Raw genomic sequence first — 23,609 nt, 5'->3', positions numbered from 1 at the left:
CCGTTACCTCCCCACCCCGCCCCGGTGGTTCCGTCCGCCCCGCGCCCCGCCCCGCCCCGCCCCCGGGGGCCGGCCAGCCGCTCGGCGCCCGCCCCCGGAGCCGCACCCGCCCGGCCGTCCCCGACGCCCCCCGCCGGGTGGTACGGCCCGGCCCCCGGGAGCTGCGGCCGCCCCGCCCGCCCCTCCTCCCCGGGCCTGACCGGAGCCCGGCCGGCCCCCGCGCCCCAGAACCCCGCACCGGAGCGAGGGGAGGAGGGCGGGGAGGGGAGGGGTCCCGGTCCGGGCCCCCAAAGCCAGGGTTTGGCTATTTCCTGCAACCTGACGTGCCAAGATGGCGACGCCCGGGAGGGGAGGAGGGGCGGGCGGGCGGGGGCGGGACGTACCATCGCACCCCGGGGGGGGAGGGACGCAGCGGCGGGAAAAGGAAGTCCTGCGGGGAAAACCAAGGAGCGCCCCCTCGCCCCACCCGAGCTGGGTCTTCCCACTCCCCGGGGCCCAGGGCAGCGTCCCACCCACAGGCCACGCCCCCCGCCCCGGGGCCAATGAGAAGGGCCGACCGGGAGCCCAGGTTTTATGAATGGGCTCCCCACCCACCTGCAGCCCGGGCCTCCTCCCGCCAGAGGGTCAGGTTAAGAGCCGGCTGGCACCTTAAGACACCTGTCCTACAACAGCCGTAATCATCTTATTCTCAGGCTCACTTCATGAAATCTGTTACATAATTCCTCGTGGGCCAAGGAGCTCCAGGTATATGACCTAAATGACGGGGCATAGTGCTCTGAATGGAAATATGCAAATTTGCTTCTCAGCACATGGCAGCTCTTTAAACAGTAACAAAAATATATGTAACCTTTATTACCAAGTAATATAATAAACTACATCATTAACATTATCACAGGGGAAGAGGATTAAGTGATTAAATAAGTAACAAGTGTATGTTACTTTCTCTCTGGAGAAAGCCTAGGTTTTAAATATTACAGAGCCTTGCATTATAAGTGCTCAAAAATATAAATCCAAATTTGTTTTAAGCCAAATTAGGAATCAGTAGTAAAGGAATAGCCCAGCTAATGTGGGGGTCAAGGGTGCCTATGAAAAAGTTCATGGGTCAAATGAGGGCTTGTGGTGAAAGAACAAAGGGAAAGAAGACAGGAGATTAGAACCATAACTTTTGGGTTTTTTAATAACTGACTAAAAAATAGTAGCAAACAACTTCAGGAAATCTAGAATTATAATAGGATTACTACATGATAAAAGGAAGCCATAAAATATAAATAGCTTCTATTTTTATTTTTAAGAGCCAGGGAGCATACTGCCAATTTGGTCCTGACTCATAAAATGATTTGACTTCATCATTGCACTTCTCACATCGAAGACTCTACGAAGTGTGAAAGGATGGCTACCCTAGAACCTATCCATACACCCAGCCCCTCGTAAACTAGCTGGATGTGCAAAGGGGAAAAAAGCTGACCTGCCTTAGCTGCATTACTTACTAACAAGATACAATGTGGTTCTGTTACATATAAAGTTGCTTACGAAACAAGATATTCTCACAAAGCTAATTTTTTAAAAAGCATGTAAAAATTACCATTTGTGTGTACACACACACACACACACACACACACACTATACTTTTACAGTTTGAAAGGTAGTCCAATGGTTCCAACAGTTCACTTAGGAATTTAAAAAATATTTTCCTCTTCCAGATTCTTTTGTCACTCCCTTGGCTCTGCCCTAACCTGATGTCATCCTGTCACCTATCGACTAAGTCAAATAAATGTCCATTTACCCTGGTAAGCACAATCCAGCTCAGTGACGCTGGAGTGGGGTTTCCAAAAGGCCTGGGATAGGCTGAGGCGTGTACACACAGGTGGGAGGAAAGTGGCATAATACCAACCCCAACCACAGGAAGCGCCCTCCAGAGCGGCAGGTGTGCTCACACCTAGACGGTCCAGTGCCCACCATTCAAAACAGTCAAAACCCACTATGCACCCAGCACAAGCTGCTGAGGGTCCCACAAAGCAAGTCTCACTACTTCTCAAAGGAAGCAGCTGTTTCAGGAATCCACGGAGGACAGTCACTTTGAACAGTGGTGGTTTGACATCTGTGGAGGAAGTCGCTTGAACTCTTATAAAGAGAATTTTTAAGGGGTCAGCAGCTTCCCTGGAAAATTCAGGAAAACCGGTGAGAGAGGACAGTTTCATCTTTTCATAAAGTTCTTCTCCAGGGCCACTGAGGTCCTCTGCAGAGAGTAGATGTTCCGCTTCACCCGGTCCTCCAGGGAGGAGGTGGACGCACTCTCTAGCTTCATGCGCCTAGGGAGAGAAGACAGACGAATGCAGGTGACAAACGTGCCAACTGGTCAGCTAGCAAAATTAAAACCAGCAGGTTGCCAGCCAGAAACCAGCTGTGAAAACACACCCTCTCTTACGCCCACCTACATTGCTTTTGCCTCCATCCGGAACTCAGTTATTTAAACCAGATTCAAAGGGAAAATGTATCTGTTTTGGAAAATAGTCAAAGCCTCATTGGAAAAAAAGATTTCCTCAGCCATGAATTCTTATTTAAAAGGAAGGCCAAGGAGATTCCATGAAAATACCAATTCACCTCTCCTCCCCTCAAATTAAAAACATCCTACTCTCTAGCCAGGTCTGGCCAGCAGCTACGAGTGGTAACAAAGATGGTCTGGAGACTGAGCTCCATGTTCTCTCTACAGACAAGAAACACTGGGAGCACCAGGAATGAACCAGCTGCCCAGCTGCCTTCTTGGGACCATCGCTACGAATGAAAGCCATTGGGCAGGAAGAAGGTGCACTCACTGGATAAACTTCCCGTCCCGAGAGTCCAGCTTCTCCAGCCTCTGTTCCCTTTCCTCATCCTTAGCGTGCTTCTTAAGGATGTTGAGTCTCTCTTCCTCCCGCCACTTGGCATTTTCCATCATTTCTTGCCGTTTTCGCTCAAGTTCCTCTGATGAGAGCTTTCTGTTGAACACAAAAACCACCCCAAGATGTCTACTTCTCTCCTAACAAAAAAACCAGAACCACCTCAGGGAGAACAGAAATCAGGTAGGACCTCAGGTTCACACCTCACTGCTCTTCCCACAGATATGCCTAACCTACAGTCAAACTCAGGATGAGTTTCTTTCCTTCCAAATACCTTGCTTGGTCAGGTGGGAAGTTGCCAGTCAAAAATAAATCTTTTTAGCCCTTGCCAGTTTTGCTCAGTTGATAGAACACCGACCTGCAAACTGAAGGGTCCCAGGTTCCATTCAAGGGCACATGCCAGGGTTGTGGGCTTGATCCCCAATAGGGGGTGTGCAGGAGGCAGCTGATCAATGATTCTCATTATTGATGTTTCTACCTCCCTCTCCTTCTCCCTTCCTCCCTGAAACCAATAAAAATATATTTAAAAATAAATAAACTTTTTTTTTTTAAGTTTCTATTCCCTGGAAACAGAGAATCAGGCAATTAATAGTTAAAAGGGACCTAGGGTCCACCTCTCTTCTAACGACATAGTGAATACAAGATGTTGTATACTCAGTGGTTCAGAATCACCAGGGAGCTTTAAAAACACTGATGTCTCGCTGAAACCGGTTTGGCTCAGCGGTAGAGAGGTCTGAAAGGTCCCAGGTTCGATTCCGGTCAAGGGCATGTACATTGGTTGCGGGCACATCCCTGGTAGGGGGTGTGCAAGAGGCAGCTGGTCGATGTCTCTCTCTGATCGACGTTTCTAGCTCTCTTTCTCTCTCCCTTCCTCTCTGTAAAAAATCAATAAAATATATTAAAAAAAAACAAAAATAAAAAAAAACACTGATGTCTGGCCCTAGCCGGTTTGTCTCAGTGGATAAAGTGTTCGCTCATTGATTAAAGGACACATACCATACCTCAGTTGCAGACTCGATCCCTGACCCTGGTCAGGGCGTGTGCAGGAGGCAACCAATCAATGTGTCTCTCCCCCCTCCATTCCATTCTCTCTAAAAGCCAATGAAAAAATATCTTCTAGTGAGGATTAACAACAACAACAACAAAATACTAATGTCTGGGCCCATCCCCAGAGATTATGATGAGGTGTAGCTAGGTAATGGGACTTTTTTTTTTAAGCTTCCCAAGTGATTTTCATGTGCAGTAAAAGGAAGTTCAAGGTTACTCATTCATCTAAACTTCTACTAAGAGCTACTGTATCCCCTAGGGACAGCCTTTCACTCACATCCCAGGGCTGCACGCCTCTATTCTGCCTGACCCACTCACGCCCAGCTCAAACTCAGAGTCCTGTCTGCCTCAGGAGGGGCCCCTGCTTCCCTTCCGGCTGATGCCTCAAGTAAGGGACACTCTCTTGAGAAAAGCTTTCCTATGGAAATAGAGAACTTACAGGTGTTGAGAGAATATTTATCCCTTCAATATGCCTCCCACTTTGAGGGGCAGACGTCTAAAAGCTGACAAGAAGAATAAAAAAAGCTGGTTGGGCATAAAGGTGATGTGGACTGTCCACTTGCCCAAGACTCAGGCCTGCAGGGCGGAGCTCACCTGCTGGGCTCCTGACCCACCTGGTGTATCCAGGAGCGTGCCGCCGCTGGTAGGCCTCTTTTTTAGGTGATGGGCTCCTGGTTCGGCCTCTCTCTCTCCTGCTTACCTTAGAGTTGTGTCTGTAACAGACGCAGAGGGCAGAGAGGAGAAAAGTTTTTTTTCAACACAAGGGCTTTTATCGTGTTCCTCAAACGATGGAAGAAAAGCTAACTGTTAGAATTATAATCCAAACTGAAGAAAACAGAGGGCAGAAATGAAAGGAAAACAAAGGCATAAAGGTACATAAGATTTGATATTAAACCTGCTCTAGAGATTCCAAATATGTAAATATGTAGTTCAAGTCAGCATGGCTCAGTGGTTGAGCATCGAGCTATGAACCAAGAAGTTCACAATTCGATTCCCGGCTAGGAACATGCCCGAGTTGCAGGCTCGATCCCCAGTGGGGGCGTGCAGGAGGCAGCCAATCAATGATTCTCTCATCATTGATGGTTCTCTCTCTCTCTCTCTCTCTCTCTCTCTCTCTCCCTCTCTTTTCCTCTCTGAAATCAATAAAATATGTACATATATATTTTACAAAATGGATTACAACCACTTTAAAACATTAAAAAAATATGTCGTTCTATGGGCCTGGGCTTTCTATTGAGGTGAGGGCACATGACGTAAAGGGAGTAACAAAGCAAAGACTCTTGGGAAAATTAATGAACAGACATCACCAAAAGCAGATCGCCTGAGTGACCAGCCCCCGCACACACAGGTTATTCCACAGTGAATGCCAGGACTTACGCTTTGCTGGGCCTTGGGGACCGGGACCTTCTGCCCGGGGAGGGAGACCTCCTGTCCCGGGACCCTCCTTCTCTGGTGCTCTTCTTGCTGGCATGTCTGGGGGGGGAGGGGGAGGAGCTCCTGGATCTGGAGTGATTCTTCCACCCATGCACTCCTTTTGGCTCAGCCGTCAAAGGGCCCTGCGGACGCTGGCTGTGGTCGGAGTCCCTGATCTGTATCATAAAGGAAAGGAAGAAAGGCTATTCCCAGGGAAGTCCAGCAGCTCAAGAGAAAACGCAGTGAGACAAGAAAATGAATGAGCACTGAGGCTCTGTAAGGAGACCACTGGGTGACCAATCCCTTCCCAGAAACTTAGGAAAGTTATCTGCAGAATTATTTAAAAGCGTGTACCCACCCAACCACCACACTGGCTTGGCTCTTCACTGCAGCCTGAGGAGGATCCTCGCAAGAGGCAGAGCATGGAGGACAGGGCCTAACGCTAAACACACTGAGGGGAAAGAAGGAATCCAGAGGGGTGTGCATTTGTTAAACATTACCCGCCTGTACACTTAAAATATACGCATTTCAAGTACATTATTTGCAGAGGGATGGACAGAATGCCTCAACACTCCCCTGGGGGGTTAGCCTCTGCTCAGAGGGCCCTCAGCTCAGGGATACGCATGGGCCTGTTTCCCAGAGCCCCAGTCTTAGCTGCTCAAACTGGCTCCTTCCCACATGTGATTGGCTGCTAAAAATGCTCTCTATCTAAAAGGCTGTCAAGTTGGCACATTCAACATCCACTCCCTTTGCAAAGCCCACGTCCTTACCTGTAAACCATATCCAGGAACTTTGGATAAAACAGAGGAAGAATTTGCCATCTTCTTTTGAGATCTAAAAGATTAAAACACGCACTCATCGAAAAAAAGGAAATGTAAAAAGGTCCAGTGTACGTCTCTGGTGCTGAAATGTGCTTCCTGCTTCCATGGTGACCTTTCCCGCCTCCCAGCTCTTACTTGGGCGTGTGTCTCTATCGGACTGTCTTTGCTGGAAGATGCATCAGCACAGCCATGTTTTTCCTGTGGAAAAAACGTGGGCCCAGCTTTCCAGCCCTGATGCCTGAACACATTCTCCTCTCACCTCGTGCTGCTATTCCAGGGACCAAGAGTGAGTCAGCAGCGACAATGCTGACTGCCCCCACAGAGGAGATACCCAGGATGGGCCCAGATGGGTCCATTAAAGCATTACAAAAAAAAAGCTTTCATAAAACTCGCTTCCGTCGCTGAGAAATCACCAGCTGAGATGAAAGTCCCATCCAGGCTGTCTGACCAAAGACCCACAGGGCTATGGGGTCACGCCAAGATCTCCAAGGAGCTGTAGTGGTAGATGGCCAGCTCTGTGGGCACAGGGCCCGTGTCTGAGTTCACCACTGAAACCTCAGGCCCTGGCAGCTCCCGCCCGGAGGAGGCGTTCAGGAAGTGCCTGTGGAGTGACTGAGGGAATGAATCGATGAGGGAGGCCTGCCTCCGCATGCTCACCTCCCCCAGCTGCGCTCATCCTCACTGCTGCAGCGATCACTGCTGGAGCTTCTGTGCTTATGTTTCTTGTGCTTCTTCTTCTTCTCCTTCTTTTTCTTCTTCTCCTTTTTTTCCAGACTCATTTGCAACTAGAAAATGCCCAGAACATAATCACACGAGATTACTGAGACCCCTGACAATCCTCCTGAGTGGACTGGGTTATGCACAAACTACCTAACTCCAAACCTCTGGATCTACAGGGGCCCTGTCAACACCAGAGGGGCTTACCCCTGGTTGTACACAAATGCCACAGACTACTGAACAGAATCTCTGGTGGGTGGGGCTAGGCATCTGTGTTTTTCACCAGTCCCTGGACCCACTGCCTAGCACATCCATCTGTCAAAAGAATTCCAACTTCACTGAAAGCACGTGGGAACTGAAAGCTCAATCTTTACATTTTCCTTACCAACTGATCCAAGAAATAAACACATGTGAATGCAGGCATGAAGATCTGCCACCTGATCTCCTGAACACACTGGATGATCATGCTTTCCACAGGCATGACCCATACCCCTCTTTTTCTGGAACCATGCCATCACATGGTACTTTCCCAATCAAAAGACATAAAATAGAAAATCAAGTTTAATTAAGCTTGATAAATTGAGATTGCATAAAATCACCAGGAAAAGGTCTTTAAGACAAAATATTTGAAAGCCATTGTTTTCCTCTCGTAAGGTAAGAGTAAAAGCAGTGAAGTTCTCATGTTGAAGTAGCTAAAAGATACTCCTGGTGCTCATTTGATGCACTACTTACCAATTCTTTGATTTTCTTCATTTTCACTGGATTATTCAATACCTCTCTTTTTTTCTCTTCCTCCTTCTTCCTAAAGAGAGAAAATTATAAAAATCTTAACAACTTGTTTTAGAAAGGAGGTTAAGTCACTCATTCCACTCTCCACAATTCTGTGTAGCAATCTTTTTTCAAAAGGCATGTAGGCAGGTCCTATGTTGAAATCTACATGATGGTGTGAAAGCCAGAAACCTTCCCCAAATCTGCATACAAATCTGCATAAGGGACTGAATTTTGTGAGGACAGTCCACACTGGTTCCCTGTGGTGTGATTGTTAGGCTTCCCAGTCAAGGCTTCCCAAATAGTCAGGTAAATGGGGTCAGCTGTCTATCTCCAAATTCCCAAGAAGCTGCCCATCTTTCTGACCTTGCTTCCACCTGGTATTTTGTATTAAGGGTCAACAGTAAACGAATAAATCTGGTCTGGTCCACTTGCCAATCTCTTCCCATATGGCCTACACCAGGCACCCACAATGGAGCCTCCTTCCCAACATCAAGCAGCCCAAAGGGAGACAAACGCTTTCACATGATGTATAAAAGCTAAGGGAAACCACGCCTGCTAAGCATCCCTGTAACAGAGCCCTCCCAGCCCCTCAGCACCTGATGATGAAGAGCGGGTCCTCCCGGATCTTGCTGGCCATGTCGAGGAGGGAATTGGCACCCGATGGGGCAAAGATAGAGCCTGGGAGGAGTCCTGTCTCAGAAGAACAGCCTGCCTCCTTCTCCTCCATCTTCTCAAAAACGTACTTGTCAATGGGGCGCCCCAGCAAGTACTCATCACGGTTCACCACCCCCCCGGGACCCTGGTACATCCAGTCCAATTTTTCTTCTTTTTTCCTAGATCAAGAAAAGGACATGTAGACACCGACACACAAAACCTGAGCATGAAGGATGGATAACCACAGCCGGCCAGAGCAGGACTCATTCTACAGGCACCTAAGATGGGCGTAACATCGAGTGGGACTGTCCAGTCACACAGCTTTTACTGACAGACACACTGTCCACCTCCTTCCGTGAGACCTCACTGCCCCCCTAAGCCTGCAATACATAAACTAACAAAAGCAGGAACGAGGCCTTGGCACATACCGAGAGGCAGGGAGTAGCAATCACCCTCAGTTGTGGTTATTTGCCAATCATCTACCATGAGCTTGGCCTACACCAAGCCCTCTACATGTTATCTGTCCATCTTCCACAAACCTTAGAAGCTGGGAACTCGCACTCTCCTGGGTCTAATGAAGTAACCAAGGCTCCCAAACTTGCCCCAATTACATGCTGAGGCTCGAACATGCAAAGCCAGCCTCAGAACCCAGGTCAGACGGACTCCAAAGCCCATGCTTTTAACCAGCCATGTGCAACAGCCAGATGCTGCCCCTCGGGCAGCCTGCAGTTCCCTGCACACCAGGACACCTCGCCCCCAACGCCCCCCGCAGCTCCCGGCTTACTTGACAGCACCCACATCTTCGGCGTAGCGCTGCATCTCCTCCCTGGCCCTCTCCTCCCGCAGCTCCCGCTGCAGCTCCTCGATCTTCTTCCGCTCCGCCTCATGCTTCTGCTCGGCCTTCCACACTTTCTCCACATTGCGGAGCGTCTGCGGGTGCCAGCTCTTCTTCAGGTTCTGTGGTAATTAATCGGCAGGAGGGAGGAAGCAGTTCAGGGAGTGTATGGGTAGTGAATATAACTGGCCCTGCCCGCCCCCCCTCAACCCCTCGGTACCCCGATCACACCAAGGCAGGCATATGTAAGGCCAAGACTGTCTTTAACAATGACAAGGTTGGCACCCACAATCTCTCACACACCAGGGGGTTTTGGTCAAGTGCATAAAGCTTCAGGATAAAGAAGGCCCTTCCTGAATTCCCTTCTAATCCTTTTAGCCTGAAATGCATATAAGTCTGACCTCCACTGGCTATGTCTGGAGTGAGGGTTGGTGATGACGATACAGGAGGAATGGGGCAGGAGATGGAAAAGCACAGACTCTGTAAACCACATTCATTCTTAGGAGCACAGCCTTCTTCTCCGGCGGCTCACTTAGCCTGCCTGACACCTGATAGCTTACAGCCCCATCAAGTACCTCCTCCAACCTCCCTTCCCAGGAATCTCCCCTGGGTTCTGATCTCCCCCCCCCCCCCTTCACCCTCCTCCTCTCCATCCTCCCCAAGAGCCACTGCTGGTCCAGCTTTCCAGAGGTTTCCTGGAAGAAAGGACATCTCAGAACAATTACAAATAAAACTGATAATGTAGAAAGAGGGGAGGCGGGGTAGGATTTTGTTTGTTTGCTTGCTTTTTGTTTTTATATTTTATTGATTTTTTACAGAAAAGAAAAGAGAGGGATAGAGAGTTAGAAACATCGATGAGAGAGAGACATCAACCAGCTGCCTCCTGCACACCCTCTACCAGGATGTGCCCGAAACCAATGTACATGCCCTTAACCAGAATGGATTCTGGGAACTTTCAGACTGCAGACCGACGCTCTATCCCAGTGTTTCCCAAACTTCTCTCATGATGAGAATCACCTGGTGGAGTTGTTAAAACACAGATTCCTGAATCCCAACTAAGAAGTGCTAAACTAGAATTTTTGAGAACATATAAGTAAAATTGCATACCTAACTTAGTGCTCTGTATATGAAATCTGTCTTAGAGCACTAGTTAAGTATACAATTTTACCTATATGTTCCCAAAAATTCTAGTTTAGCACTTCTTAGTTGGGATTCAGGAATCTGTGTTTTAACAACTCCACCAGGTGATTCTCATCATGAGAGAAGTTTGGGAAACACTGCTCTATCCACTGAGCCAAACGGTTTTGGCCGGGGTAGGATTTTGTAGAGCGAGCCTGGGAAGGCACAGGAGCATTTCTTAAATTACTGTCAGCTGAATCCAATGGTGTTGGCAGAGCCAGAGGCAGGAGTGTACTCGGCTGGACCTTAGATTTCCTTATCTAAATCCAGCCAAGCATCAGCCCACCTAAGCATGCACATAATCTCCTTTGTCTTGACCTTTAGTAAAACTTTCTGTATAAAATAAACTTTCTGTATTGGCTCTGGGTCCCTGTCTCTCCATCAGAGGACCCAGCTTTTTCCTCCATCTGTGTAGGTCTCTTTCATTTTCTCAATCCCCAGCAGCCCCTACTCAGGAACCGGACCGCTCTCTAGCTGTGCTGGACGCGGCGAAGAGAGAAACATTTACAGCATTTCCAAACAGAATAGCGCACACAGGTGAAGGAACAGTGCTGAGGAAGGACATAGCACAACAATTCACTGTGGCTGGGGATGGAGTGTAAGCTGAAGGGAGGCACTGTCTGGAGACATTTGGTTGCACAACTGGGGCACAGATCTGGGAGAAGGATGGTATGAGTGGCTAGAAGCCAGGGATGCTGGTAAACATCCTACAGTGCACAGGAACACACACACACACACACAGAATTATCAATAGCACTGAGCCTGGGAAAGCCTGGATTAGAGCTTTCCTGTTCCCCATACAATGAGGTGGTGATAGCCTGGGGTGGTGGGGGCTGAAGGGAGTTAATAGGGGGGAAAGGGAGGACAAATTAATATTTTCAACAATATTTTTTAATTTGCATTTTCCATGAAAAAGAGCTTTTCTGTCTCTAAATGCAGTTTTCCGAAGAATACACCAAATTCGAGGAACCTTGCTGGGGTATTGAAAATCTAACAGCTCCTGGACAGGTGATTTAATTGATTTGCTGACGATTAACTAAACTTTCAAGAGGTCAGCATTTTTCTGATGTTGCACCAAGCTCTTGTGGGTCACTGCCCAACTGAGGGCCTCAGCCCCCTACAAATGAACTATTCTGTTTAAGAGCAACTGCCACTTAACCTATATTAAGTGCTATAAATTCAGGAGAGAACTCTGACACTGTAGATAAGAGTGCAGCACTGAAGGAGAAATGGAAAAGGTGGAGCTGAAGATGTCTTCAGGCTTAAACCATTTTAAGCCTGTAGACAGGTGGTGCCAACCCAGGACAGGGCTCAAGGGAAAGAATGGGGCACAAACCACGCCCACTCCAGCCCAGGACGTCGCTCTGAACTCCTAGCTGAGAAAACAGATGTGTCCCAAGACAAAATATACAAAACAATGCCTGCGCGACCTGTCCTCGATATCTGCCTTCTTTCCTACCCGAGATTTCAACCCTTGTCCCCGGGCCTTCCCCCGAATTTCCAGCCAAGAGGGCCCCCTAACACACACACAAACAACACCTGCCACCATTGGGGACACACCTGGCACCCCTCCTTTCGTGGCCTTCGCGATCCGTCCCCTCTCCAGGCTCCGGCACACACCCCCACCCCCGCGAAAGTGATGCTGCGTTGCCACGGTTACCCACTCCCACCAGTTTCCGTCTGGAGCCCCGGCCCGCCTCCCGCCCCAGTCCTCCCCGCCGAGGCCCCCCTCACTTACCAGGTCTCCGCCTCCCATGATGGCGGAGACGTTTCCTCACTCCGGGGACCTGGAAGACTCAGGAAGGATCGAGAGGAAACAGAGAAATAGTTCAGGGACGAGACCTCCCCACGTCTGGTCTCGGGGGCCGCCGGCTGCCACTTTCCCAGCCGGATCTACATTCCACTTCCGGGAGGGCGTTCACATACGGCGACGGCGTCGCGGGGTGATGACGTGTATTACCCTATGACGCAACGTAGCGGGAGCGTCACGTGTAGTTTCGCAGTTCGAGGCCCTCAGTTGCAGCGCCCGTGGTCTTTGGGTTGGCACCCCTCTGCTATCCCGCTAGGATATGTAACCTTGACTGGAATAGAACCCGGGACCCTTCAGACCCCAGGACAATGCTCTATTATCCGCTGAGCCAAACCAGCTTATTAAATAAGCCTTGGGCAAGGCTTATTTTTTTAATTCACTAAGGCCTTGCATGCTCTCATAAAATACGGTACATGTCTGAATGCCTTTATCTTTACTATCATACATCCGATTGCTAAATTTGTGTTCACAGCTCTGACTTAATCTTAGCTCTGACTTAATCTTAGATTTAGAATTTCCTAGGGAACCGTGTCCTTTTATTTTTATTTTACTTTATTGAATTTATTGGGATGACATAAATTTGTCTTTTTTAAAATATATTTTATTGATTTTTTTACAGAGAGGAAGGGAGAGGAGAGAGATAGAGAGCTAGAAACATCGACGAGAGAGAGAGAGACATCGACCAGCTGCCTCCTGCACACCCCTCACCGGGGATGTGCCTGCAACCAATGTGCATGCCCTTGACTGGAATCGAACTTGGGACCCTTCAGTCCACAGACTGACGCTCTATCCACTGAGCCAAACCGGTTTTGGCATAAATTTGTCTTAATTGAATCCCAACCGATGTTCCACCGGTCTCTCCTAACTGGTCATTTGGAATGTAAATACTATAAATACTAATTTCAGGACATGGGAGTTCATTGCCTTCTCTAGTAACTTTGTGGCTGGGGGTTGAGGGGTATTTATAGTACATATAATGGAAGTGGAAAAACAATGGGAAGGGGGCACCTGGACTTGAACCAGGGACCTCTTGATCTGCAGTCAAATGCTCTACCACTGAGCTATACCCCCAGGGCATGCTTTGTGTGTCCTCCTTGTCCACTTGTGGTGACTCAAAATAATTAGGTTCCACCCACACCAGAGTGCTGGCAAGCTTTGTGTTCTAAAGCCCCGCCTTCTTTTGTATCCATCATCCACTTTGGCTTCTCCCCTGGCTACCCATAAACTGGGCTGAAGCACAGGGGGGGAAAATGGCCTGGAAAGTATTATAGCTGGAAGGGAAACTGACATCGCGTTTGTAGGGAAAGTGTCCACCGGCACAGTATTACTGTGTCAGAATCCTTGGATTAAAAAAGCACTCCGAGTTTCCCCTTGTTCCTGCCCTGCCTCTGGATGAATAAAAAGGGGAAAAGAGAAGGACGATGTCAGCCCTTTTGGATGGGATTACTCTCAAGAAATTCAGGAAATCCTTTTAGGGCAACCAACAGCCCATCCCTGTGGCCACCGGCTTGCTCCATCCTTGATGGAAACAGTAGCCAGCTCTGACCTGGCTCTGCGGATGTCTGGGGGAGAGTTGTTGAGGGCTGGGTAGTGTGGTGGTTCCTCCTCATCACACTGGCAAGGGAGAACGGAGGCAGAATAGCGTGCAGCAAGCTGGCACTGGTTGGCATGGAATATAAAGGCACAAACCTCAGACCCACTTTCTCCTCTCACCCCCTCTCCACTGGGGAGAAACACTGAGGACAGAGAAACGAGTTTCCCCTCCCCCCGCAACTCGGGGGGAAGAAACAGCACACTTGGAGGCACAGGTAAAAACAATTTTTATATAAAACGATATTGGGAGTTCATCTAAGCAACTGTCAAGGAAATTCAGTTCCAAGGGTGTGAAAGGAAGAGCTGCGGTTAGAAGAGAGGGAAGCGGGTGACCTCTCCGAAGACAGAGGTGCACTGCCGGAGGGCCGGGGTGTTCCTGCGGTAGCCAAACTGGCCATTGTACCCCCTGATCGTCTTCACATCAGCATTGTAGTAGTCGTGCCCGATCACCTGCGGGAAGGAATGCCCTGGCAGGCGGAGAGAGAGGCCTGAGCCTGCGTGCAGCCCCCTCTTGCTTTCTCCACTTCCACGGGGCTGGTATTAGGAAACCAACCCAGCCACGGGGGCTGTCCTCCCCATGGCTAGCGGAACCCTCAGTCCTCAAGTGTCTCAAGCCTCTTGCAGAAAAGCCAAGGGTTGGTGAAGTCAAGGAAGCAGATGGCTTCCTAGAAACCCAGCCTCGTGCCAGGAAGAGCGAGCAGGAGGAGTATGAATGGCCCGTGAGGGTCAGAAACTTCTGGGCGTGGCCAAACTTGCCTTGCTCCTAGAACTGAGAAAATGCCATCCTTGCCTCTGACCCATCTGGAGCACATGGATGTGCTCAGCGTGGCCAAATGTTACAAAGGGTCACGTGTATAGAGTGTGCCTAAAGGGAGGTGGGATTGGGGTGGGACGAGTGTTTACCCTGTCAGAAAAACACCTCTCAACTCTCCCATTCCTGTTGCTGCTTAACTGTGCGGGTACCATACGCAGGAGACAGCCTGCCCAGAAGCATTGAGAGGAATGAAGGCTTTAGAGTTAGGAAAGTGGAATCCCAATCCTAGCTCAGCCCTTCTCAGCAAATCCGTTAACTCCCTCAGTCCCAGTTCCCCAGGTGGTAAGTAACATAGGGGTAGTGTGAGGGTAAAAAGCACCTGACATGCTGTAGATGCTCAATAACTAAATATAGATACAGCTTCTGCTCTTATCTAAACTAATCAAAGGCTAATTAGACAGGGTCGACTAGACTGGACACCTTCTGGAATCTGACTTCCTTCCAGACAAAGCCACAATGGAAGGGGCCATGCAGAGGCCGTGAGGGGCGATGATCAGGCTGGCAGGGGAGCAAGCAGTCAGAGGGCAATAAGGCCAGCAGGAGAGAGCATTTAGGGGCTGATCAGGCCGGCAGGGGAAGGCAGTTGGGAGCAATCAGGCTGGCAGGCAGGCGAGCAGTTAGGAGCCAGTGGTCCCAGATTGTGAGAGGGATGTCCAACTGCTGATTTAGGCCTGATCCCAGGGGGACATCCCTCAAGGGGTCCTGGATTGGAGAGGGTACAGGCTGGGCTGAGGGACCCCTCCCCCCCATGCACGAATTTCATGCATCGGACCTCTAGTCTAATAGGAAAAGCTGGAGGATGCAGTCCCTGGCCCTCTTCTCCCCAACCAGGTTTCTCTCCACCCACTCTCTCTCTCTGATCTGTGGGATGCACACCACTCTTCCTAGGGGGGACCACTTGCCTGCCCCTGCCCAGTTTCTCCTGTTGAGGTATTTCTGTTCTTCCCCGAAGATGTGGAAATAATCCACTATCCAGCCGTCCCTTCCTGTACCTCCACGGTCCTGAGCGTGAGGGGGAGAATACGGAAGACGGTTAGGGAACGAAAGGACGGTCCACCACCATGCTGAGACATGCCCACTGCGGGCTCCCCTGTGGCTTGTGGGTAGAGGTCACAGCCAGGGGTAAGGGGCCAGAAAGATTAAATATACTTATGATCTCTATTGCCTCTCAGGGAGAGGCTGTGTAGCGTGGCACTTGGTGGGTCTAGAGTCTAAGACAGCTTTGTCTTGTCCCCTGAGGTCACATAGATTTTCGTGCTTTCCGAGAATCTGCAGTGTGAGGTCACCCTAAAGGGAGGTTCCAGGTCGTCAAAAAGGACAATGCAATCGGTTTGGGAGGAGCGGACTTGGAGTCCGGTTCCCTAGGCTTGCAGAAACCCAAAACGAGATCATTCTCAAGTTCAGGGATAGAACCTGGCCAGGTCCGTGTGTTCGTGAAGAACACTGAGGTGTGTGTGTATGGGGATGGGGGGATGGGAGGGCGCTTGAGTGAGATACCCGGATTTGGGGAGTCAGTCCGCCGCCAGGGACAACCTCTGCAGGCAAACAGCGGGGGGCTTTGGAGAGTTCCATACCTGACCCGTTTTCCGCAAAACGGGCGGAACCACACAGCTCCTGAAGTAGCGGCGGGCGTGGTGGTCCTGCTGCGCGTTGTAGGGCGGGATGGCAGACCAGACCTTGGGCTTCAGCTGCTCGTAGTTGCGGGCCATGGTGCTCAGGGCCACGCCGTCCAGGATGAAGCCCTTCTCCAGCCGCAGGGGGTACTCGCCCAAGGGCACCATCCCAGCCGCCGCGGCCTCCCAGGACCCTGCTGGTGGGAGGGGGAGGGCCCCGGCAGGGGGCGCCCCTGCGCGTTGTGACGTGGTCTCAGAACCCTTATGTCATAAACCCTATTGTCCCCATCCCTGTAGCCGTTGTCCCTGGCGGCGGACTGACTCCCCAAGGGTGGCCCTTAGAGCTGTGGGGGAAGCTGCTTGCTGGGCCAGCGGGGTGAGCAGGAGGAGGCCATGCAGGAGACTGAAGAGGAGGAGTTACTGAATGTGGGCCTGTGAGTGCGGTCGGGCCTAGCTTTGGGCTTTCCTTTAAGAACAAGGTTCTCTGTTCCCACCTGATCATATGCATTTTCCCAACTCAGTTGTTGAAAATCTTGTGCCCAGATGGATCAGAGTTCAGATGGCATCTACCTCCAGCTCTCATTTTACAGAACTGGAAGTTGAAGCTCAGAAACATCATGCTATTCCCTAAATCCATTTACTGGTGGATCCAGAACCAGAGTTTGGTCTCCTGACTTCCAGTTAAGTGCACTTAAAGCACTTCCACCCTCCCCACTCAATTCATCAGTATTTCTCTTCCTGTTAACCCCAAAAACAGGTTGACATATTGCCATACTTTTTCTCTGGCGAACTTAATGTATATGATAGGATACAGCAAAGTGTGAATAATGATTTTCTTTTTAAATATTTTATTGATTTTTTCAGAGAGGGAGATAGAGAGCTAGAAATGTTGATGAGAGAGAAACATCGATCAGCTGCCTCTTGCACACCCCCCATCGGGGCACATGCCCTTGACCGGAACTGAACCCGGGATCTTTCAGTCCATAGACCTACACTCTACCACTGAGCCAAACCGGTTTCTGCCATGATTTTCTTTAAAAAATATATTTTGATTTTTTACAGAAAGGGAGGGACAGAGAGCCAGAAACATCGATGAGGGAGAAACATTGGCCAGCTGCCTCCTGCAAAACCCCCACTGGGGATGTGCCCATAACCAAGGTACATGCCCCTAACCGGAATCAAACCTGGGACGTTTCAGTCCACAGGCCAACACTCTATCCACTGAGACAAACCAGCCTCAGCAATAATGATTTTCTTTAGTATGGTTTCAGGTAGTTTACTTCCCAAATTTCCCCCTTGATTAAATCCTAATAAAGATGCTTTATATATCAAAGCACACGATATGGACCCCTCACACCAGCTCTGAGGTGTTATTCATCCTTTTACAGGCTCAAGGAGGGATTATTTTATTCACTATTAAAAACTTTTAATATATTTTTGTTGGTTTCAGAGAGAGAAACATCAATGATGGAAGTCATTGATCAGCTACCTCCTGCACACCCACACTGGGGATCAATCCCATAATCTGGGAACGCCCTGACCAGGATTTGAACCGTGACCTCCTGTCTTGTAGGTCAACAACCACTGAGCAATGCCTACAGCAGTATTTTTTCAGTATAGGACCTGGGGGATTCTTGTCACAGATTTGAAGTTCACCAGGCTGGAGAATGGAGTAGCAAAGTCTGTTTTAGACTTCAATACTTCTAAAACCAAGGCTCAATCTAAACTGTGCACTGCATCTTAGTCTTGGCTACTCCTTGGAAATCTGGGCAGCTTTAAAAAGTACGGGTGCTATTTAGTCCTACCTCCAGTCTGACTTAATTGGCCTGGCCACAAAAAAATAAAATAAAAAAAATTCCTCCAGTTGACAACCACTGCTCTCTGGTCCTGCTACATTCATCTTGGACAAAAGGTAGTCATCTCACCAAGTGACTGAGCTCGGCAGCTTCATGTACTCAAGCTTCAGCCTTACATACCAACTTCCAGGTAACATTCTTTCCCCATACCCTAAATATGTCACCTCAGTTTGGTAAGCTACAAAAGTGTCAACACCTTCAGGCCCAACTTGCCAGGATTTATACCTATTGTGCTGGCATAATCATATCCTCTCCTTTTATTCCCAAACCAGGTTGGTATATATGTGGCCACCCTGTCAAAACATTACAGTAGCCCTAGCTCGCTTGGCTCAGTGGATAGAGCGTCAGCCTGTGGACTGAAAAGTCCCAGGCTTGATTCCAGTAGAGGGTACATGCCTGTTGTAGGCTTTAGGGGGTGTGCAGGAGGCAGCTGAACAATGATTCTCTCCCTCCCTCTGATAGCATTAAACCTATAAATCCAAGTGTAAATAAGTGTGTATGTGGTTCCTACTGACATCACTCCTTGGGCTCCATAAGTGTCTAGGATGTGAGTGGTCACTCTACTTATCTATAATAAAAGCATAATATGCTAATTAGACCAGACTTCGAATGAAGGAGGCGATGGCAGCAAGGGGGAGGAATGCCTACTCTTGCATGAATTTAGTGCACCAGGCCTCTAATCTTGAATATTTTTCTCACTACATGCCAGTTTTCTGCAGTTTCCTGTCATTAAGCAGTACCTGCCACTTAGTTTGTTTTACAAACGAGGGGAGAGTTGCATGGTGTTAAGAAAAATGACGTGGTGTCAAGTAGAGATGAGCAGAAGGCAAGCACTTCATGTCACCAGTTTTTAATGGGTTTCTCTTTACAAACACACCAGAGAATCATGCAATGCTGCCAGCATTGGACGCAATCCTGGGCCACAAGTCTGCACACTCCTTTGCCACGGGTCCTGTGATGGCAGAACCTGCAGAGAAGAAAGGTGTTGGATAAGATCAGGGGGTACTCCTAGGCCCAAGAATTAAATCACCCAAACAACGTGGGTCCTTTCTTACCTTTCATTTCCCCTTTATTATTTACTATGACCCCCGCATTATCCTCAAAATAAAGAAACACGCCATCTTTTCTCCGGTATGACTTCCGTTGTCTTATTACCACCGCCGGATGTACTAAGGAGGAAAAACGGACAGCAGTCATTAGTCAGGTCAGGTCCCAGGGCCATCATAAGAAAGCAGTTTTACACACTGTCCAGTTCCCCAACATTTCCCATTTGGACAGATGTATGCAGGACGCTTGCTTGCTAAACACTTCTATACCGTTCCCATTTCACCCAATGGGTGCAAACTGTCAAGATCCTAGTGTCATAGCAGAGGGAATACCCTGCCCCACCCCCCCACTCCAGATCGAATATACGGAGGACAAAGTGTTAATTCATTAGGCAATATTCCAACAGTACATATCAAACCCTCAAGAAAGTACATACCTTAATCTAAAAATTACTGCTTCCAAGAATTTGTTGGAATTAAGTACTTTCCATACCTTAGGTCTTCCAAATACCAACTCATTAAGTTTATTGCACAAAAATGAGACCTTCATATTTCATAGTTAACTAAGGCTAGAGAAAGTCCAGGTAATTTTAAAAAAAATATGCACAAAAAGTTCATTATCACTACCCTACCCCCAACTATTAAAATGGCCTGACCAAATGGCATAAAAAACAACGCTATAAATATTACACCAAACCCTTTATTTTTTTAAAAAATATATTTTATTGATTTTTTTATAGAGAGGAAGGGAGAGATATAGAGAGCTAGAAACATCGATGAGAGCCTCTTGCACACCCCCTACCGGGGATGTGCCCGCAACCAATGTACATGCCCTTGGACCGGAATCGAACCTGGGACCCTTCAGTCCGCAGACCGACGCTCTACTCACTGAGCCAAACCGGTTTTGGCAATATTACACCAAACCCTTTAAAGACAACTATTCCAAATGTTATTTCTCAGCATAGACGCTCTTCGTGGCACAGCACAGCACAGCATGATGTTGTTAATTAAATCCTTGTAAAGCACCCTTGGAAGCACCAGCCTGTCTCCAAATTCAACAAATGCAATGCCATGCCTCTAGGCACCAAACACTCTTCCTTGAAACCAGGGAACCAATTAAATGGCGTAGGTAACGTCTCCCTAGTCTCTTTCGCTAAATTATTAAGGAATGAAATCTAGTTTGGTGGGTTATCGTGGACCTGAGAGAGAACTTAAGCCCGACAAGCCTTGAGTCAAGTTCTATGGACAGACAGCCTCTTGTTCTTAACAAGCACACAGAGCGGCAGGCAAATAGTATTTACTGAGCACCACCCGCTGGACCCCCATCTACACAGTTGAGCCTACAGATCTAATCCAGGATCCCGGGCTTCCAGTCCTGCCCCTTCCACATTACACGCTAAGTCTAAGGAGAGAAGTATTTGGTAGCAGAAATAAGGGCCAAAGAAGAAAATGCACAACTACTTTTGGAACCATGCAGTGTTCTCTGGTCTGTCCCAGTGCTGAAGGAGACCCACAGCACATCCTGCTGGTCTCACCCACAGCCATGGCCAACTGCTCTGCCCTTCCTGACTGCCCCCAGGCCACACATCAGACCCAGCAGGTGTTCTAAAAGGGAAGCCTGGCCAGGTGCATACCACCCCAATCCACACAGATTCATCAATCCGTAACCACAATGCTACTTACTCCTTGCCTACTGAGCCCTCAAAAGGACATTAAAAGTGAACCAAGGAAGACTTCTGACCAAAAAGCTAAAAACGGGAGTGGGGAGGGGCATATGCAGGCCGACAAGGAGTAACTGGGACATGTGCCTGAGACCTGTCATATTTCTAAGAGATGGCTACAGCTTCTCAGGAAAAGCCTGATACCCCATGGCAGAGGCACACTAAGCAGAAAAAAAACCAGGAGCTGAACCTGAAATCGTACCAAGTATCAGAAGCAGTTGTAAGTGCTCTGAGACCACCCCCTTTAATTCATATTAGCAGGAAAACTTCTAGGCAACAGCCCAGGATCGGAGCACCAAGCAGCTCCCTGCTTTAGTTTCTATCAGAAGAGATTTAGAAGCAACCACGTCAAACTTTTCATCTCATCTAAAAAAACAAAAACAAAAAAACTTGTCTTAAAGGAGAAATACCATGTGATATTTCTACAAATATCATGTGATATACCTACAGAGTGCTGGGTAACAGGCCTGATACTCTACATGGTTAGCACATTGCCTGACTGTACCGACTTGAGGTAGTATCACCATCCCCTTTCAAATCAGCAGTCCCAGAAAAGGAGACCTGCCTGAGGGCATACATCAAGTCCTAAGGGTGTGATCTCACCTGATTGAGCTCTAACCCAGCCATAAAAAAAAAATGTATTTACTAAGTACCACCATATTCACCTGGAGCCCTACATACTCAGGGCTTTTGTTCCCGTGTGTGTAGGTATGAGAGGTGGCCTGTAATTACCAGCTGAACTTGCTGGGGAAACGGCAGAGTAAATATTTGGGGGATGGAGCCCCTAGTTTACACGGGAAGTCAATGAGGAACTTCGAATATTGGTCTCACACTGCCTCTCAAAGGAAGTCAAGCTGTAAGAGGCCTGGAAGATGGTAAAATTATCAATAAAGGGAGAAGTCTCCAGCTGTCCAGTAAGCCATGAGGGCTCAGTTGCTGGCCTCACCCTTCTTTCGAAGCTCTGGTTTGCCTTTTTTCACTGTGGCCATCACCATGTCGCCCACACCGGCAGCAGGAAGCCTGTTCAGTCGTCCCTTGATCCCCTTCACAGAGATAATGTACAGATTTTTGGCCCCTAGAAGAGAAACGTAAGCAGAGGTGATGTTTTCCTGAGGGTCTATCAGACAGCTCTGCCACTGTAACATTTCCCCACACCCCCAAGGCCCCTCCCTCCAGTCACTCACCCCCACCCCAAGGCGGAGCACTGTCACACCACCGATTGAAGCAAAAACAGCACAACATTTGCTGCTGCTTCACCCAAAAGCGGTGTTTTTCCTTTGCCCTTTCTTGACGGCTCAGTGGGTCATTAGCAGAAGGCCCAACGAGTGCTTTTGAAAGGGGTGGGCGGGCCGGGGCAGCCGCGGGTCTCACCTGTGTTGTCGGCACAGTTGATCACGGCTCCCACCGGAAGACCCAGGGAAATCCGGAATTTGGCCCCGGAGGACCCACCACGTCCTGTGAGTAAGAAACAGGGGAGCGCTCACTGTCCGGCCCTGGTTCGGGGTTCCCCCCGCATTCTCAGGCTTTAAACTCATGCGCATGTGGATTTATTGGAAACGGCACACGACAGACTCGCTCTCTAGGGCTCCATTCACGCCCCTCCCCATGTGCCAACCAGTTCTCAGGGCAAATCGCCAGCTCCTCATTGCAACCACCTTTAGGCTGAGATAAGGGGCCTGCACGACTCAATTCTCGCTCCGACTTTTGCGCCACGGAGTTCTCCCTGTAAGGCGGGGGGCCGCGAAAGTCCCCCCTCAACCAGGATTCAACCCCATTCCCGCAGCGATCACGCGGGTGCAGCCTGGCATCATGTCCGAATCCGCAGCTCAACGCTCCAGGCCCCCCGACCGCCACTTTCGGGGGCCCAGCCAGTGCTCTCGCGGGGCCCCCTCCTCACCCTCTCCGGCTCGGACGAGAGCCAAGCGCCCCAGCTGCCCATGGCCGCCGCTCCCGGCGAGGCCAGCTGCCACCACGCAGCAGATGGAGACGGATCACCCCGAGCCAGAGCCTCACCTCTCTTCGACATCTTGGACGCCGGAAAGGGATGGAAAGGAAGTGCTTGCAAAGGATGCTGGGATATGAGCCTTCACGCCCCGCCCCCGACCGTCACGTGGTCCGGGGTTTGCTCAGCGCGACTTGTTATTACGTAATAGGCCCTGGAAGTGGGCGGTAACGGGGTTGAGGGCTGCGGAAGCGAATGAAACCTAGAGTCTCCCCTTGACGAGTTCGAAAAACGGTTGTGAACACAGACACATTGGTTTGTTAATTTACCCAACAACCCTTTTTTTAAGCACTTAGTGCCAGGGACCTCGCTGGATGCTACCTTAATGGTTAAAACGTCTGTGCTGCCCTGACCAGTTTGGCTCAGTGGATAGAGGTTCAGCCTGCGAACTTAAGGGTCCGGGGTTCGATTCCCGGCAAGGGCATGTACCTTGGTTGCTGGCACCTACCCAGTAGGGAGTGTGCAGGAGGCAGCTGATCGATGTTTCTCTCTCATTGATGTTTCTAACTCTCTATCCCTCTCCCTTCCTCTCTGTAAGAAATCAATAAAATACATTTTAAAAAATAAAATAAAACATCTGTGCTGTGAAGGCACCCCTAAAGATGAGGTGTGGGAGGGCTAGGGGAAAATGCTACATGGTTTCTTTAGGATGTGATATAATTGAGAAGTGCCATTCTAGCACTACAGATAATTACAAATATATGTGTGCCTGGCCTCATACCCATCTGTATTAGATATCTTGCTTTGTTAATTACCCCTTTCACAGCTTCAGCCTCCTCCATTCTCCTGGTTTCTTTCTGTCAATGCTACATTCACTTAAATATTAATGGAGTGCCCACTT

The 23,609-nt window shown here is 49.2% G+C and overlaps 3 protein-coding genes across 3 annotated transcripts; all 3 read right to left on the bottom strand.

The window, feature by feature from the left end:
* Window positions 1–1,539: 1,539 nt before the first annotated feature.
* On the bottom strand, window positions 1,540–12,216 carry CWC25 (CWC25 spliceosome associated protein homolog). The gene is made up of 10 exons (XM_084862259.1): window positions 12,052–12,216; window positions 9,084–9,256; window positions 8,242–8,478; window positions 7,607–7,676; window positions 6,815–6,942; window positions 6,107–6,170; window positions 5,301–5,512; window positions 4,538–4,636; window positions 2,814–2,975; window positions 1,540–2,309 (listed from the first exon to the last, which is right to left on the bottom strand). The coding sequence occupies exons 1-10, from the start codon at window positions 12,067–12,069 to the stop codon at window positions 2,195–2,197; spliced, it is 1,278 nt and encodes a 425-aa protein (XP_084718385.1). The 5' UTR covers window positions 12,070–12,216; the 3' UTR covers window positions 1,540–2,194.
* Window positions 12,217–14,025: 1,809 nt separating this feature from the next.
* Window positions 14,026–16,311, bottom strand: SPMAP1 (sperm microtubule associated protein 1; the record flags this gene model as incomplete). Its single annotated transcript, XM_084862444.1, has 3 exons — window positions 14,026–14,183; window positions 15,433–15,532; window positions 16,105–16,311. 3 exons carry the CDS (start codon window positions 16,309–16,311, stop codon window positions 14,026–14,028), a joined length of 465 nt encoding a protein of 154 aa, XP_084718570.1.
* Window positions 16,312–18,833: 2,522 nt separating this feature from the next.
* RPL23 (ribosomal protein L23) lies at window positions 18,834–22,899 on the bottom strand. The gene is made up of 5 exons (XM_084861818.1): window positions 22,780–22,899; window positions 22,138–22,221; window positions 21,713–21,841; window positions 19,055–19,168; window positions 18,834–18,966 (listed from the first exon to the last, which is right to left on the bottom strand). The coding sequence occupies exons 1-5, from the start codon at window positions 22,790–22,792 to the stop codon at window positions 18,884–18,886; spliced, it is 423 nt and encodes a 140-aa protein (XP_084717944.1). The 5' UTR covers window positions 22,793–22,899; the 3' UTR covers window positions 18,834–18,883.
* Between the last annotated feature and the right edge of the window lie 710 nt (window positions 22,900–23,609).

The sequence above is a fragment of the Pipistrellus hanaki genome (assembly GCF_964339955.1).
Source record: "Pipistrellus hanaki genome assembly, chromosome: 16".
Lineage (NCBI taxonomy): Eukaryota > Metazoa > Chordata > Mammalia > Chiroptera > Vespertilionidae > Pipistrellus > Pipistrellus hanaki.
The sequence above is the reverse complement of the archived record's forward strand: the minus strand, read 5'-3'. Positions and strand labels throughout refer to the sequence as shown.